The sequence below is a fragment of the Hypomesus transpacificus genome, unplaced genomic scaffold, assembly GCF_021917145.1.
Source record: "Hypomesus transpacificus isolate Combined female unplaced genomic scaffold, fHypTra1 scaffold_503, whole genome shotgun sequence".
Lineage (NCBI taxonomy): Eukaryota > Metazoa > Chordata > Actinopteri > Osmeriformes > Osmeridae > Hypomesus > Hypomesus transpacificus.
In genome coordinates, this window is record NW_025814017.1 from 26,474 (window position 1) to 43,383 (window position 16,910).

General features: G+C 44.9%; 2 protein-coding genes across 2 annotated transcripts; one reads left to right on the forward strand and one right to left on the reverse strand.

Annotated features, from left to right (window-relative positions):
- Positions 1 to 185: 185 nt before the first annotated feature.
- On the forward strand, positions 186 to 3,240 carry si:dkey-245n4.2. The gene is made up of 5 exons (XM_047017221.1): positions 186 to 258; positions 837 to 1,391; positions 1,565 to 1,672; positions 1,926 to 2,016; positions 2,156 to 3,240. The coding sequence occupies exons 1-5, from the start codon at positions 201 to 203 to the stop codon at positions 2,361 to 2,363; spliced, it is 1,020 nt and encodes a 339-aa protein (XP_046873177.1). The 5' UTR covers positions 186 to 200; the 3' UTR covers positions 2,364 to 3,240.
- Positions 3,241 to 8,712: 5,472 nt separating this feature from the next.
- Positions 8,713 to 14,715, reverse strand: LOC124465446 (aquaporin-3-like). The gene is made up of 6 exons (XM_047017222.1): positions 14,407 to 14,715; positions 10,893 to 11,019; positions 10,507 to 10,644; positions 10,248 to 10,363; positions 9,886 to 10,103; positions 8,713 to 9,763 (listed from the first exon to the last, which is right to left on the reverse strand). Exons 1-6 carry the CDS (start codon positions 14,512 to 14,514, stop codon positions 9,559 to 9,561), a joined length of 912 nt encoding a protein of 303 aa, XP_046873178.1. The 5' UTR covers positions 14,515 to 14,715; the 3' UTR covers positions 8,713 to 9,558.
- Positions 14,716 to 16,910: the final 2,195 nt, after the last annotated feature.

Below are 16,910 nucleotides of genomic sequence, written 5' to 3' on the forward strand. Positions count from 1 at the left end.
AGCCCAATTAAACATTCTGAAGCAGTTGCATGGTTGTCTTTTATCGTTAGGAATTGATTGTCTATCCCATTTGCATTTAAATCTAGCTCACATATTGGAGGATAGGATGGGGTATGGTATGCATAGTTTTGTTCACACGCCCACTTGTGCAGTAAAAGAGACAGGTTGCCAAGAGACCACAGACTCCTGCTAGTACGACCATGGGGAACAGGTTGCAGAATTTCCCACTCACTCTTTTTCTATTCGTTGTTTTACACGGTAAGAACTTTTTGCTGATGTAGTGTTGTTAAGCTATTTCGTCTTATCAGATACTTAATCGTCTGTTTCAGAAATATAGCACTAACTTTTGTAACTTTAAACTGCTGCTTTAGCTGGTTAGAGTAGCTATTCGGGCTAGCTAACTAGCCAGCATTGGACCTTTAGCGAAACATGAATCCAATCCCCCCCTCTGACTGTCTGTTATCATTGTGAAGAATATTTACATCCCAAGCTACTGTAGCTAGCTAGCCAGCCAGCCAACTTGCCTAAATGAGCTAATAAGACCAAACTAAAAGGTAGATAACATCTAGCCAACTTTCGAAGTATCTTTATGTAACTGAAAAAAGGCAAGCTAACTAGCCTTGTTTCTGAAAAACTTATATTCAAGTTCTATTCCTAACTCCTCATTACATTACATTTAGTCATTTAGCAGACGCTCTTATCCAGAGCGACTTACAGTGAGTACAGGGACATTCCCCCCGAGGCAAGTAGGGTGAAGTGCCTTGCCCAAGGACACAACGTCATATAGCACGGCGAAGAATCGATCCAGCATAATGCCACCCTCTCTCCTGCTACAGGAGTGACTGGCTTCAGCATCAGAAACGAGCTGCTGGGCAAGTGTATGCAGGTCCAGGATGGTCGTCCCCGAGGTGGCAGAGTCGTTCTGGAGGAGTGTAGCCCAGACTCCCCCCTTCAGGAGTGGCAGTGGCTCCCAGAGACCCAAGCCCTCAGCAGTGTCTACACCGGGGGCTGTCTGACCGCCCTGCGGGTCCAGCAGCACGAGAGTGTCCGACTGCAAGGCTGCAGATCTGGGGTCTCTTCCGGGGTGGATGCGGGGGTCGCTGGTGGGGAGAAAGAGGAAGAAGACAAGGATGTTCAGTCGTGGACGTGCACCAGAAAGGGCCATCTTGCGGTCCAGGGGCTCCACTTGAGTGTGAGGCAGGACTCAAGCAAGATCTTTCTCTCCAAAGAACGAGGACAGGTCAGCAAGTGGAGCTTCGCGGGAAACGGCACAGGGTGCGTTGAGAGGGGCGACGGACATCGCCACCACCCTCACCATCGTCATCCTGTGGGGTCCTCGCTTATTGAGCGCTCTCTGAGTCTTTCTACTTCATCCAACCAGTCCCAGCCAGGTAATCACCTTTGTCTAGGGTCCCTGTGACCACATTTTGAAAGCATGAACATTGTAGTCCATGTGAAATGAACTGAACAAAGTCAAAGTTTGTAATGTGCACACATAAACAACAGTTGTGCATACTCCCATGTTTTTCCCAATATAAGCTTTCCTGTCTGTTTCCTGTGCCAGGGGGAACTGACCAGAACACCACAGACCCATGGTTGGAGCGGTTGCCGCGGCCACAGAGCACAGCGGTGTCTGAGGAGCCCTCCATAATGTACTTCAGTATGGACTATGGTAAACTGGGAATCTTAGACTGTTACGGGTTATTTATCTTGGCCTACCATTATTGAATACCACTGGTTTTAGGAATGTGGACCAGATGTTGAATTAAGGAGAAGAACATCGGTGCCTGTCTTTCTCTGCCTCCGTCACAAGGTGGCGGCAGGGTCACAGCAAACACAAGCAAAGCTAAGAGTTTGTGTCGTGGGGGGGGGGGGGTGCTCACGTCAGACGACAACATGTGTGTGCGCGTGTGTGTGGTCCACAGGGATGGGCTGGAAGGTGACGATGCTCGTGCTGAGCTCCTTGGCCCTGGTGCTGGGAGCGGCGATCCTCATAGTCAACGTCCACCACAACAGGTGAGAGAGCACGCACACCGCCCCTCGACCCGAGAGAAAACTCCCCGAGGTTCACTCGGCAGGTTCGCGCCAGGGCCCGCAAGGAGAACACTCGAGAGGGCACTCTTCATGGTGCTGTGTGTTCCCCCCATGTCCCCAGGAGGAAGAAGGTGGTGTGCGTGTTAAAGTCGTACGCTCCCGCGGGCGAACTCAGTCCGCCAGGGTCGCCCGCGCCCGGCGAGAGGGCCCCCCTCACCAAGAACGCCCTCCGCCCCCCTCGCTCTCCCGCGCCGCAGCGCGGCGAGATCCTCATCGAATGGAAGGATGGCACCGTCACTCCCCTGTTTGAGAGCTGCCTCGTCGAGTGAGGCCGTGCGTGCGTTTGCGTGTGTGTTCGTGCGTCCCTGTGTGCGATGGACAGGCGGGGAAAGAGCCATGGAACGAGAACGAAAGATTAGGAACCCGAGAACGCCTCCTTACATGGCACAGACGACTCCCTCCGCATTTCATCACTTAATACTAAAAAGCATGTGAAGGTTTGGTCGATCGTATCAGATCTCCAGCAGGCATGCGTTTCACCCAGCGTAACCCCGATGGAATTTCAGCAATGCCCGTAGGCAAGCTCCCTCTGAAGGGTCTTGCCAGGCCGAGATGAAAGCTTTCAAAGTGGGGGCCAGAGAATACTGACGGACCTGAGAGAGTTACAGTGAACCACACAACCCAGATGGGCTGCATTAGCTTCACCTTGAAGCTACTGAGACCCGCAGCCAAGGGCTCTGCTGTCCAGGACCCCCAAAAATGTGGATGCCGAATTGGTAAACCATCAAAAGGCAGCGATAACAGTGCAGGCAGTACACCGGAGATGTGCGTCAGTTCTGTGTGTGGAGACGGGATGGCGTTGGTGTTAGGCTAATGTTGTCTTCAGAGACGCTTAGTTATGTTAATGTTACTCAAGAATGCAGCTTTTGAAGCCTTTTTGGCTCAAATGGAAGCTTTTGAAATAAATAACTTACTAATGACTTGCATATCATAGGAAATGCTGATCAACTGAGGAATCTATTGTAATTGATGAATACTCAATGCACTTTCTTACTAATAATGTAGATTTGTTGTCGATAGAGTTTACAGTGTTTTTTAAAAAACTCATGCTTTGTTAACAGTTATAATTATTGTTGTTGTTATTAGTTATTTTCATCATCCACCTTGAGAAGCATACGATGTTGCAAAAACTTCAATAAACTAAGTAGTGTGCATGAAGTGCTTTTGTGTATTTTGGCCACTGTGCGTAAATCGCTGTTCTATCACATGACTTCTCTATATCAGGTTAGTTCCAGTTAGAGTGGTGCAGCTTTTACCGGCATTCTCGTAGTGGAGCATTAGGAAAAGAAGGGATATGTAATCCCCCCCCAAAAAGCTTGTGAGAAAAGTCTTAAAAGAGCTGTAGGTTATGGACATAGTCAGGCTGAGGATGAGGTTTAATGAACCGGATATTTTCCAACGGCACATAAGCTCTCTGCGGGAGGTGTATGTTTACAGTTGAGTTTGAGGGAGCAGGAAGTAATGTACAGACGATTTCCTGTTTTATGTCTCAGCTTAATACATACCCTAAGGGTGTCCAGATCTAAAGATGTACTGTACAACGTGTAGACTGTATAACAGGACACAAGTGGTAAATAGCGTTTGCTCTATATTCGCGTTTACTAGCCATCTATAAAACTTTCTCTGGCCAGCTTCCCCTTTGACTCATGCTGTGAATGTGGGTGTATTCAGGAAGGCTGTACGGGTTGGCAGGTCATAAAACATCACCGGGGATACCAACACACCAGCTCCCCTCTCCATGACAACCACTCTTACCGTGTGTTCATGCTCAGTTCGTTTTATGTGGCGTGCTTGATTTGCAGAAAGGCCACATTTTCAGGAAGGCCTATACGCTAAACCTTGGTTCTTTGAACGTTGCAATTACATTTAAAGTTCCTGTAAAGCAGAACTGAAAATGAGTTTTAAGTTCATCACAACACAGAAGAATGTGTTGTTAACTACCCATCCGAGTTTGAATGAAAGAAAGCACTGTAGTATGTTAATCGTGAGAAAATCAGCAGTCTTCTCTGCTTGATACTGGGGGGGGCGTGTCGCCTGAAGGAGCTGAAGCTCCGCCCCCTCGAATTTATTGACTTTAGCAACAACAGCAACAACAAGCTAAATCAATTGCAGATATCAGAATAGACTTAACTGCCGTCTCTGAGTGTTTTATGTGTTAATGACTTCGTCTTTGCATCGTACCAGCTGAGTAACAAAATGCAGGTTATATAAACATTCTGTGACGTAGATAGGTGGCTGTGACGTAGATAGGTTGGGTTTTTCCCCGCCTAAACAAAACCTGAGCTGAAAACGAGTGAGTAACTGTTCAACGGTCTTACTCCACATTTCAGTGCGACAAAGTTTTGGAGCTTTCCACATGCTTTCAGCAACTCATTTCACAAGTATTTCCCTGTATCACCTCCAGTAAGACGGTTCATTGTCATTTGGACTTGTCAAGGTTGTCAGAGGTTAGGCGATGATGATGTTTTTGTGTCACTCCCAGCACACACCCAGTGTTTTCAATTGTGTTACAGTGATTGTCATAGTGAGAGGTGTGTCCTGGGCATGTGAATAAGGGGTGTGTGTGTGTGTGTGTGTGTGTGTGCGTGTGGTGAAACTCTGGGGTATGGGGAGGGATTCGTTCCGTGTGATGTATAGGATATACAAAGCTAGCAATTACCAGCTTTGTGCAAAAGGTGAGCGTGCATCATAGGTTTCCTATTGAGTAAGTGTTAGAGGAACAAGTTCATCCTAATACCCATTCTACCATACCATTTAGTGTGCCAGAAAAATATTTTGCATATCCAAATATATTGTGTGTGAAATGCAATATGTCCCCAAAAATACCAGGAAGTCCTTTTGCATCCATCAAATGCATTGTGCATGCAGCATGCTTCTCAGTTTTTTTCTTCCCCACAATCCTCGGAACCAGAGCCATGTGAAGATCCTCTTGGACCTGTACAAACAGTAAAGTAACAGCAGAACTGTCCTGGGATGCTCTCTGACACCACGTGTGTCTCCTCACCTCTATGTTTTGATTGTATCTGTGTTTTGTCTCCCAGGTGAAAGATTTCACGCCAAACATTATGCAAACAAAACGTACACCGTTTGCTTTTCACAAACTGACAAAATAAGCGGGTCAAAGTTCAAGGCGCAACTTTATGACAAAGTAGTATGTCGTCATTGTATGCATACTCCATGCATGCAGGGTCAGTGTCTCAGCCCGACTGCGACACTGTGTGTCCCGGACCAGTTTCCCAGCATAAGTTGCCATAGTAACTGAGCGTGAGCCATGTTGAATTTGTTTTTAGGAACTGAACCAACTGATTATGAGTCAGACTAACTAAAACATGCCTAGCAAAATACACTTTATGGAATCACACTGGAATCTGAAAACTATTGTGCTGGTAGATCCACATAGACACTGATAGATACTAGACAGTTCCAGACCTGTCTAAAATGTGGGAAGTTTCTGTGAGGAAAAGGTTTTGACCTTGTCCCTTCTTGTACGAGAATGTGGATTAATATGTACATTGTTAATTGTTCTCGGAGTACATGGAGTGATATAAACATGAGACTACTTGACAACCCAAATTGCTATTGGGTTCTGCCAAACTAAACACATTAACATCATGACTGTCAACCTAACTTTCACCCCATCCACCATATGGATTCTTCAAAGCACCTGAAACTAATCGTAGACATTCTAGTCATCCCCTTTCAAATTTCAGGGAGAAAAGTGTATAGTCCTTCCTCCAGTTGGAGTTTAGATTTATTTGTGCTGGGAAATTTGATATGACTACCCGGTATGAACAAGAACTGACAGGACCGAAGACTCTGCCAGGTCAATCCTATCCTAAGGAGTTCTGGGAAGAGAGATCTGGCCGGTTTTAGAACAGGTACACATGATCAGACCTGCATTGTGGTGAAGTGGAGTCAATCTCCATAGCAGAACTGTAAAGTGTCTCCATTTGATAAACTAACACGATGTGATGATATGAGTGGAGCTCAAACCCCTTTACACCTTAACTGCATACCCAATTCAACATCATCTGTTACAAATCACCCACAAGAGGACACCAAAAGGACACATGATTAAGCACTGCAGTATCGACTCCCTAAAACTGACAGACCCATTTCACCCATGGGCTCAGCACTGGAGGCACCTTCTGTACTGAACGCTGCATCTTCAGAGGCAGTTTGCAATAGGGGTCCCTGGGTCCTTGTGTGACTCATGCTCTGGGGGTCATCTAAGGCTACACAAATTACACTGGGAGAGCTTTCACTCTGTCCCTGGCTGACCTCAATCCAGATCACTGCACAGATGTGAAAGAAACAAAGGAACCAATTTGGACTCAATTGTACAGCGTTGATCTGTATGGAGATCTGGAACAAAAAGTATTCACAATTAAGGATAGGTCAACAATAGGGAACAACAGTGGGTATTATGTCGCCTGTTTGTCAGCCAAGTTCACACGGCAAGTCCTGGATTGACAGATGTTCGTCCAGCCCTCCACAACTAGCAGTGGGTTCCTGGAGATTCCCAACCATTCCCAAGAAAGCAGTGTAATGCGTTAGGTAGGCTGGTAGAAGGAACCTCCCACACTATGCTGTAACATGTTTAGTTGTAAATCAAGCACAGAGGTGACAGTCAGCCAAATGAATGGATGAGAGCAATCCTCAGGCTACAACAGGAACAGACAGGTCAGAAGGACTGGCAAGCCCCCTTGTATAAAGGGATTTTATTGACAGACAATGGAAGCTATACAGCCTTGTAATAACTGGAACATGCAAATGACAATTATAGTGTGGGATGTAGTGTGCTGAATCATTCAGCCAATTTTTTTCACTGAAAGTTAATTCCTGAAATCAGTTTTTCTTTGGGGGTTTTAGCAATTAAAGCTAGCTATTAAAGGTAGCTTTTCACACAATACACCACCCACACAAGTAAAGGTATGAAAAGCTGTACTATTCAATTCATTCAATGCAAGACAAAGAAATACAAGTCTTTGACAGGTGGTGAGCAGTAAAAGTGCCTTCTAAAGGTGATGTTGAAATGATTGAAGGTGGCCTACCTGATCACCACAGTGAGTCACTGGAATAAAGCATGGCAACACTACAGTGAGACACTGGAATAAAGCATGGCAACACTACAGTGAGACACTGGAATAAAGCATGGCAACACTGCAGTGAGACACTGGAATAAAGCATGGCAACACTGCAGTGAGACACTGGAATAAAGCATGGCAACACTGCAGTGAGACACTGGAATAAAGCATGGCAACACTGCAGTGAGACACTGGAATAAAGCATGTCAACACTGTGAGACACTGGAATAAAGCATGGCAACACTGTGAGACACTGGAGTAAAGCATGGCACACTTCAATTGTACAGCATACAGGCAAACCTCTGAAATATTACTGGTCAACAGGAATCACCTGTAAAATGTTGGTAACTGGCAAAACAGACATGAGAGAGAGAGAGAGAGAGAGAGAGAGAATAAAGGTCGTTCAGTGTCAGGTCATGTCAACCCACTTTTTAGCTCTCCTTTCAAACAACCCCCCCCCCCCCCCTCCAAAAAGAAAATGGAAAAGAAGTTAACAATCATACCTTATCACTAAAATGCAGTGTTATATTACCAGTGGGTATCTTAATAGGCTATAGCAGGGAATTACTACTAGTGTCAGAACATTTGAATGACAACCGATGTGAAGGTGGGCCGCTGTACAAAAAGACGTCTTTGTTAAACAGGACAATCATTCATGAAATGTGTGTGGTACAGTTAACATGGGGACGAGGAGGCGCGACCTGACAGGCACATTCCAACTGCATTGGAGGCACGACAGTGTCACAGCGATACCACAGAACGGCCCTCCCCGCCCTACAATCAATAGCCTACCACCTGAATTCACTGAATCAATTAGTGATGATAAGTCCGCGTCACAGTGTTTTGCAAACTTGACAACTCCATGTGCTCCACAATAAATACAAATACATCAAAACATGTTTTTTTTGATATGTTTGCATAATAAAGAATAAAACACAACTGAAAAAAAACAACTGAAAATGTTTTCCCTCAAAATGCTGCCTTCAAGAGAAAAATGTCGGTCCAAGCACCTTTTTGAGGAATGTAGCTGTTTCCTTAAAACCATTCCTTCTTTCTTGTTGTTTTTTTGTTGTATTTTAGGTTCACGGTATTGCCTTTCATATCCGTCTTATCGTTGTTTTTGTCGGAATAGAGTATAAAAGCAATACATTAAGAAAACAGGAGATAACAAACCTGCTGCTAATCATCATGGACCAAAAATGTATAGAACTGTTACTGTAAGGATTTGATGCCATCTGGCATACAGGCTTTCTATATTGTTTCTAGTAGTGATGTGTATTGAGACTCATTTTGTAGGTATGATTTGTGAACAGGTTCTTAATACTTGATTTGACCTGGGGATACACAATGTGTAAGTGAGATGTGTAAGTGATTTAAAAAGAAATTCTGTCTACATTTCAAACGCTATGAGTGGGTACAAGAATGCAATGTTCCCTAATAAAAAGTTGAGCACCCAGTTAAGAACAGGAAATGCAACTCCCCCCCACACGCACACACACCGCCATCGCCAAAAAATTGCATGACCATGACATTTGCACAACAATAACAAGGTTTATTATGGCAGGATAATACAGATCTCCTCAGACTGATGCGTTCCTCTAGGTCTTTCCAGGCAGGTCATGAGTAGTTTAGGATTACATTTAGTCATTTAGCAGACGCTCTTATCCAGAGCGACTTACAGTAAGTACAGGGACATTCCCCCCAAGACACAATGTCATTTTGCACGGCCGGGAATGGAACCGGCAGTCGAACCGGCAAACCTTCTGATTAATAGCCCGATTCCCTAACCGCTCAGCCATCGGACCCCCAGGAGGAATACATTTTGCTACACACCGTGCGTTGATTCTCAGATAGGATACTACACGCTAAATCAAAACTAAATTAAAACGTCATGCAATTCATGTTCAAGCCCAACATTGAACAGATAACAAAGGACTGCTAAATAATATACAAGCATAGTCATCAATCATCTCAAATTAAATATTAATCAGTGAACATCAAAAATACAGAGTAGTCTGCTCAGTCCAAGGAGAATGTAGAGGAGAATGCTGTAAAATCAAATCCTCAAAGATTTAGGCAAATGTTAAAGTATAATAAGCAAAGAAAAAAAATCTGATTAGGATTCACATGTACATCTATACAAATAAAACTAAATAAGAGAAACAACAATGTAAAAAAAAAGGTACAAAAATACAATACTGTCCAAATAAGAGATACTAAAATACAAACTTTCATTCTTTTTAAGAATTAACGTAATTCTGTATTGGTAAAGGTGTGATGCTGTTGTCTCCTTGTGCACGAGTGACTACGACACTGCCGTGGCCTTTGAAGTTGTGCTGAATTGTGTATGTGTGTTGGGAGGACGGATCATCATGACTCATTCCATTTCCTTGGAAGATCCTTTCGACTGGTCATTGCTGGAGGCGACGTTGGTCAGTTTAACCCTTTCCTCGGACATCCTGGACTTGTCGCGAACCTCCCCTTCCTGATGAAATCCTACCATCAACTGGTAGACTATCACTCCAAAGATGGTGCCAAGGAACGGGGCGAAGATCGGGACCAGGAACCAATAGTCATAGGCACTGAAGGAAAACACAAACAAGGGTATCAATGAGTGTGCCTGACAACAAACACAGATAGGATCAGACAGACATTAGAGGACAGAGAGGCTCGACGTGTCCGATAGTAGCGTCGGCTGACTGACCTGAAGACTTCAGAGCCCCAGCCTGCTATGGAGGTGAAGAGGCGGGGGCCCAGGTCCCTGGCGGGGTTGACGGCGTAGCCCGAGTTGAGGCCCATGGACAGGCCGATGACCAGCACCACAAAGCCCACAGTGAAAGCCTCCAGGCCCGCGGGAATGGGGTTGTTGTAGGGGTCCACGATGGCCAGGATACACACGATCAGCGCCGCGGTGCCGATCATCTTGAGGCAGAGATGGTTTGAACATTACATTGAGGAACTTTATCCACGAGCTACCATAGTGATATCACTAATGGTACGAGTAGAATATACCGTACACTGTATATCGTTCCAAATGTTTTTAAAGATGCTTTTCTTTTGGTATACCTGGTCAAAGAAGCCATTGACGAGAGTCAGGTGTTTGCCAGGGTACGTAGCGAAGATACCAGCCGTTGCGTTGTCTCCAGTTACGGCAAGATATCCATTGAAGTCCCACAGAGCATCTGGGAGAGAAAGCACACAAATAGTTCAGACATGACAGGGTTCTGTATAGGCCCCGACCACACCCGAGCAAGATTCCAATTCACAGATAATTTGGTTCCCCACGTAAAAAATGTATCTGTTTAAGGCACAGCTTGGCCCTCACCGTAGTACAGGCCGAAGATAACCCCTGAGCCTAGGAAAGCGCCGAGCGTTTGGAAGGCGAAGTACACTGGGAACTTCATCCAGCGCTCTCTCCCCAGAAGGCAGAGGGCAAAGGTCACCGCCGGGTTCAGATGGCCTCCTAGAAAACGACATGACAGGATGTCACCACAAAGGTATGTCAACCCAATATAAATACATACAACCACTCAAAACGAACATGATTCTTTGTTCACACTACATCTAGTTGTGTTGGTGAATTGACAAAACACACAAGGATAGCAACCACGCCTCATAAAACGTGAAATATTTGAGACTGATGCAAATACTAGTAGATGACGTTGGTTTTATGTTATTCCGACTGGTAATGTTTTACTAGAATGTTCCTACCTGATACCTGCCCACAGACAAGGATCCCCAGGGTGGCAGCGAAGCCGAACGCAAAGTTGACGGTGAGGAACAAGCCGTGGGATCCCCCGCTAAGCACCAGCTGGGCCACAGCACCACAACCAAACATCTGGGGGAGGGAGAAACGACATGACAAGGCTAAATCCACTTCTGGTACACGACCACAGGGCCAGACATTTACACCTGGGAGACGGGATGAAATTCAGATGGAAAACAGATGGGGTTCAAAGACTTCAACGTTTCAATACTGAATGAGGTGAACCGTAACGGAGAGACACGTTTTATGACATCCCTGAAGGTCATGTCTAGACTGAGGAGACAGGACACGGTCGTTACAAGTGATAGTCAAAGCTTGATTTGCCTGAACTGAGCTCCATTGTTGCATAAACTTGACTGAGGGAAGTAGGGGGTAATATGAGCCTTGCTGCAACATGTATCTGATCAAACACCTGATTCAGGTGTTTGCTGTCATGACTGTGAGATCCCTACTTTGACATCACTAGCAGACGATAGAGACTTGAGACAGATGTGTGTGTGTCTCTATGTGCATGCGCATGTGGGTGTGCATTCATGTGTGCATGCATGGGAATAACAGCAGTCTGTGTGGTCTGTGGTGGGAATGAGTGGTTTGAGACTTTCGCTGAGAGAGGATATTATTCTAGTCTAGACCTAGACAAAGATGTTGGCCCCATAGAGAGGTTCACCATCATTGGGCCCAGTCTTTCCTCTGGATAATAAAACAGCCGTTCCTGTGTTGTAAAAGAGAGATGGGACCCACAGGTCGGACATACACCCTTAGATGTTGGCTTTAGTGTTGCTTGCTAGTTTAACCGATGGCTACTCAAGTGCCCGGATATTCGTTTAGAACGATGACAGCTAAAGGGATCCAACAATAAATCGACGGAAATCGTTTCAGCGCGATGGATTCGAGAGGGTTTCATTCCGTCATAAAGGACAGTATTTGAAACGCGGCTCTCTGCATTGACGTACAGATGAAACAGGGACACGTCTTAAGCCACACAGGCTCACCCAGTTCTCATCCTGTCCCCATGTCGTGACGCCATCACAGTCCTCCCACATGCTGTGTCATTCATTCATGCTTTGTCAAGTCAACGGCACCACTGAGTCATCCGACACACCTGGTCACTCGTGCATTCCTGCTCATCCAATGGCACAGGAGCACGGGAGTGGGTCACAGACAAGAAACTCTTTCAGCTTTTGAATGAGGCCCTACAGTGTAGGCTCGAAAATGTCCCTATATATTGACATCTTTCTCTCTCTCTCTGGCCCTTTCTGTCCAACTTTCTCCCTCCTTCTCTCTCTTTCTCTTTCCTTCTCTCTGTCTTGCTCCCTCTTTCCCTGGTCACATTATGTCCACCAACACAAATGATCCCTCTGTTGACAGGTCCAACATCCCCACAGTGACCCCCAGAGACAAAGAGAGACTGTTGGCTCACCTTGGACCACACACACAAGCACGCACGCACGTACAGTTGTGAACACACTGGCAGAAACACACACGCACACAATTTTCAACATACCACAGTGACATGCTGTGCCCAAATTGATGTTGTGGTTTCCTCAGTGCTAACAGACTCCAGAACACCGAAAAATCTGGTCTCCACATGTGCTGGTGGGGTTTTGGAAGGTGTCGCTTGTGAAAAGCATACAGTAAACTCTCACTCCCCCCCCCCCGCCTCCCCCCCTCCAATTATCATTTTTTTCTCCCTTTTTTTTCATTTCGTTCTTATAGAGAAATACATCCACACTACCCTGCTCTGCGCTCAGTGGCAGTTCTAGACAAGTTTTACTGGGGGGGCCAAGGTGGGGTCAGTGTTTAATCAGAGGGACACATTAGAAAACCTGGGGACCAGGTACATTTTTACAGGGGTACTGGCCCCTGGAGGCCCCCGTGTAGAACCACCACTGTCTGTGCTCCCCTCCTTTGAGTCACCCGACTGTTCTCTCATTAGTCTACAATCCGAGGGAAAACAAAGAGGAGGAACTATCAGAGATAGACACATCCCGTTGAGGTGGGAGGTAGGGTAGCGAGGGGTAGGGGGAAGTACAATACGAGGTATGCGAGGTACTTCATGAGTCATTTTTGCGTTGTTCCTGTCTTTCCTGTTGCTTCCGTCCACATGGAACATATCTGTTAAATTAGTCTCAGTGCCCTTGGCAGAAAAGCCAAACGTCACAAACATGCCATATTATCTCTGACACTAAAGCAACTGCTTTGAAAAGGGTATGATGTACCAGTTGAAGATTGGCAACATGATAGTGAGTGTTAGTGGGTTTGTCACGCCAGGATCAGGCTTGGGTGGTAAGACAGTAATCCAAAACGGATAACCCTAATGCAGTATGTACTCAGAAACACCGTGTTAAACCCAGCGGTGTCAGCCAGCAAGATCATTAGGATAATAGACTCCTGAGTCACCCCAGCTCCACTTCCAGACACTGCCAAACGGTGAAAGTAATCCCAAGGTTTCATACTGGTCCGATTGTTTTGAAGCTACTTTTAATATTATCCCTCATTTCCACAATAAGTCATCCATAGCCAGAAGACAGGAAGAGACAGGAAGTCCCAACATGGAGGGGGGAACGGAACCCCTGTCTCTGCGGAACCCGGTCAAGGATTGTTTACTTAAATTATTTGTTGTTTGTTTATTTGTATATCTTGGTGGACAGCCAGCTGTCTGGATTTCTTTATTTTAGTGATAGAGGGGAAGGTAACTTCACCTACAGAGTTGGTCATCCTCACCAGGAGATAATGGTCTGGACAAACTTGGGCTGTAATTCAGCTGAACGTTTCGAAACGTTTTTCAGAAGTTCAAATTAAAGTTTCATTTAAAGTTCAATTGACATTTTATGTCATACTGTAGGTCTGAAAATACTCTAAAGTGTTGAGTGTAATATACGAATGTAACTAGCACCAACATGTCCATTACATGAACTGAAGCATATAAAATATTATTTGTCATGAGCTAACACACAAAAATTCACTATTTTGTTCTCTAAGGCCAAAATAGAACTCATGCCTGCATTGGATCATATGAGGTTGCGATGTGAGTCATGTATCCTGGATTAAAGTACCATCTATTATGTGTTTCTTATGTCCACAAATGGATTAAACATACAATTGACTTTTCACTAAACTGTTCTTTCAATACTCCCTGTCAATATTACACTTTGACACACTTGAGAGTATACAAATATTACCTCCAAAGATTTACTGCACACATTCTCACGCCATTCAAATATGGAAGTTATGCTTACACTGGCAGTGTAACTTGTATCATAATACACACAGAACCCTAACCCTAATAGTGCTCAGCCTTCGCTCACATACACACCACAGTCAGCACGACTGACTTATTTTGTAGTAAATGCCACTATAGCCATGCGCTGCATGCTGGAATGTGCCAGAGGCTACACCGGTGGGATCTGAACAAGAGAGGTGAAGTGAAGAGATTGAACAGGTGGAGATATCTCTTACCACCAGGATGAGGGTCCCCAGACACTCTGCCAGAGCCTGGCGAAGGAGCAAGTTGCGGATCTGGAAGGACTTAGACAACTTCTCCAGGTAAAACTGCTGTCTTCCCATGATGTCGAGTTGCTCAGCGAGTTCCAAGGAATATATGGGACTATATATGCGACAGCAGTGAGCTGAGAGTGATCGCGATCAAGCAGAGGTATGTATGTCCTCCCGAGGCAAGGGGTCTGTGGTGTCTGATGCAGCGGCCATCCTCCTCTTATAGAGCCAGGACCTGTCTGTCAGTCACCGGTAAAACCAGCCTCCGCGAAACCAACCACCCCACCCTGTCGGCCAAGCCCAGCTGTCCCTCCCTCTCTCTCTCTCTCTAGGTGCCCTCCAGAACATATCCTCCTTTTCTGGCTCTGGGAGAAGGAAGTTTTATGCCGTTGAAATGACAGATATCGAATCTCATCTCTCTCACTTTCTCTCACTCTTCAGGATCTGACCCGTTCCGCAATTTCTTTCTTTGTTCTATGTGTGAAATGTTATCACCCTTTCATTTTTTGCTTTGTTTGCTTTGAATGGAGTAGAAGTCATTTCCACATTAAAAACTCAACAGTGCTGACCTCTCAACCCAGTTGTATGGACATTTTTTACTGGTTATTGTTTTTATTCCCTCGAGATTTTTCTGTCTTTTGTTTCAACGTCTTGGGACATTCTACCTTTTATTACGGCGCTGCCACCATAAAATAGCAGTGTTCTCTTTGTTTGTGTACAGGTACTCAAGTTCAAGTACAAGTCTTTTATTTGTCAGGTACACAGAACAACACAAGGTCAGACTGGGCACTGAAATTCTTAAGACAAGACAACGCGAGCACCTGGCATAACATAACATATAAGTACACGGAACATAATTTACATCTATGCTGAGCTTAAATAAGTGAAACTTCCTAAATATACAGATAGCAATAAATAATCGACTATACTAACCCTAATACTAAAACTTCCTAAATTACAGATAACAATAAATAGTACACTATACTAACCCTAAATGCACATAAAACCTGTTTCAACCCTATAACCTATTCTAACCGAAGTGGACTACCGTACAATAGTGCAAATTTGCAGATCAGTGACTAAGTCAATGACCATACAGGAGCCTGGTGGCGAGGTACAGTGAGGTACAGTAGTGCAATGTTATTGATAGTGCAACCCGTAGCTGAAAGGTATTCAAATACTACGAACAAAAAAACAGCACTGTGTTAAAACAATATTAATATAATCTATTACTGTGTCTCCGTGTTATCAGTGTTACATCAGATATTATGAATGAAGTCTGACTGAGGAGTCATTCCAGGAAATGCATCCCATCTTCCTAACAACTGCCAATTCGTTCTAAACTGTCAGGCCCCTAGTTCTTGGGAATAGACGTGCACAACATCAGCAACCTGTGAAAGTATGTATTTGTCCATGAAACCATTACTCAATTTCCTCTATACCAGCTCAGTCTTGCCCAGCCCAAGCCCATCCCGTTTTAGTAAGCACAGACCAGATTGGTCTTTGATAGGGGCAGGGCACTGACAAATCCACACAGGTCAACAGAGGTGACAACAAAAGCCAAGGGCAAGGGAGCACGAGCAAACGTCCAAAGCTGATTTTCGACCCCCGAAAGGTTATGAAAAAAACATTCAGGACATCCACAAAGACGCTCGGTTTCAAGAACACCCTGTACACTCATAAACCCACCATGTCTTCGACGATGATGTGTCCGATGTATTTGTCATTTATTTAAACGATTCACCTGCAACCTGTTTTAATCTTGATTTATCAGCGTTCATACGAGCGTCGGATTGTGGTATTAATGTGTCCCAGACGTGCAGGGGGTATATTTCTTTCTACGGTCTGCACATGGAATGCTGGATGCAGATGGAATGCAGATGGGTGAGGCGCAAATCAACAGTTCTCAAAAGATCTGTCTGGAAGCCCCCGCTGTGACACATCGGCAATTTGAGTTCCTGGCTGCAGTGTAAACTGGCTGCTGTGTAAACAACAACAGGGCAGTGCAATTTGTTCGGTGGTTTGGGGCACCAAATCTCCTGTTTGGCTGTTACTCCATGTTTGGGAGAGATCTTCAGGCATGCAAGTTCACCTGATGTGCTTTAGGCTAGCAGCGAGTCACTCCAGGACACTGGTAAACAACCTGGGAAAAGATGCTGGGTTTTGCAATACAGTGGGAAACATTTGTGGGATCTGGATGATTGTGATTGGAGATAAGTCTATTAGAATTTGCTCTGATTGATTTTGTGGCATATTCCAGGATTAGGTCAGATTACTTGGAAATGTTGTCAGAATACAAATTATATGGAATTTAGTTCTAGTTCCAGTAACATAATCCATTGGATTACCATTTATATTTATCCAATCTTTTGATTAGCCTACTTCAGTTGACTGTTTATTTTGTGTACACTATATGTTTTTGTTGCTGCTGTTTTATGCAATCTGTTCACTTGAGAAGAGCAATTTAT

What these genes read in the sequence shown, in the direction of transcription:
- LOC124465446 (XM_047017222.1), bottom strand. Translation starts at nt 14,514, where the DNA reads ATGGGAAGACAGCAGTTTTACCTGGAGAAGTTGTCTAAGTCCTTCCAG. An exon ending in TGGGGACCCTCATCCTGGTG is followed by an intron (nt 11,020 to 14,406) that starts GTAAGAGATATC and finishes TCCCTCCCCCAG; the next exon opens with ATGTTTGGTTGTGGTGCTGT. An exon ending in TCAATGGCTTCTTTGACCAG is followed by an intron (nt 10,104 to 10,247) that starts GTATACCAAAAG and finishes CTCTGCCTCAAG; the next exon opens with ATGATCGGCACCGCGGCGCT.
- si:dkey-245n4.2 (XM_047017221.1), top strand. Translation starts at nt 201, where the DNA reads ATGGGGAACAGGTTGCAGAATTTCCCACTCACTCTTTTTCTATTCGTT. An exon ending in GTACTTCAGTATGGACTATG is followed by an intron (nt 1,673 to 1,925) that starts GTAAACTGGGAA and finishes TGTGGTCCACAG; the next exon opens with GGATGGGCTGGAAGGTGACG. An exon ending in GTCAACGTCCACCACAACAG is followed by an intron (nt 2,017 to 2,155) that starts GTGAGAGAGCAC and finishes CCATGTCCCCAG; the next exon opens with GAGGAAGAAGGTGGTGTGCG.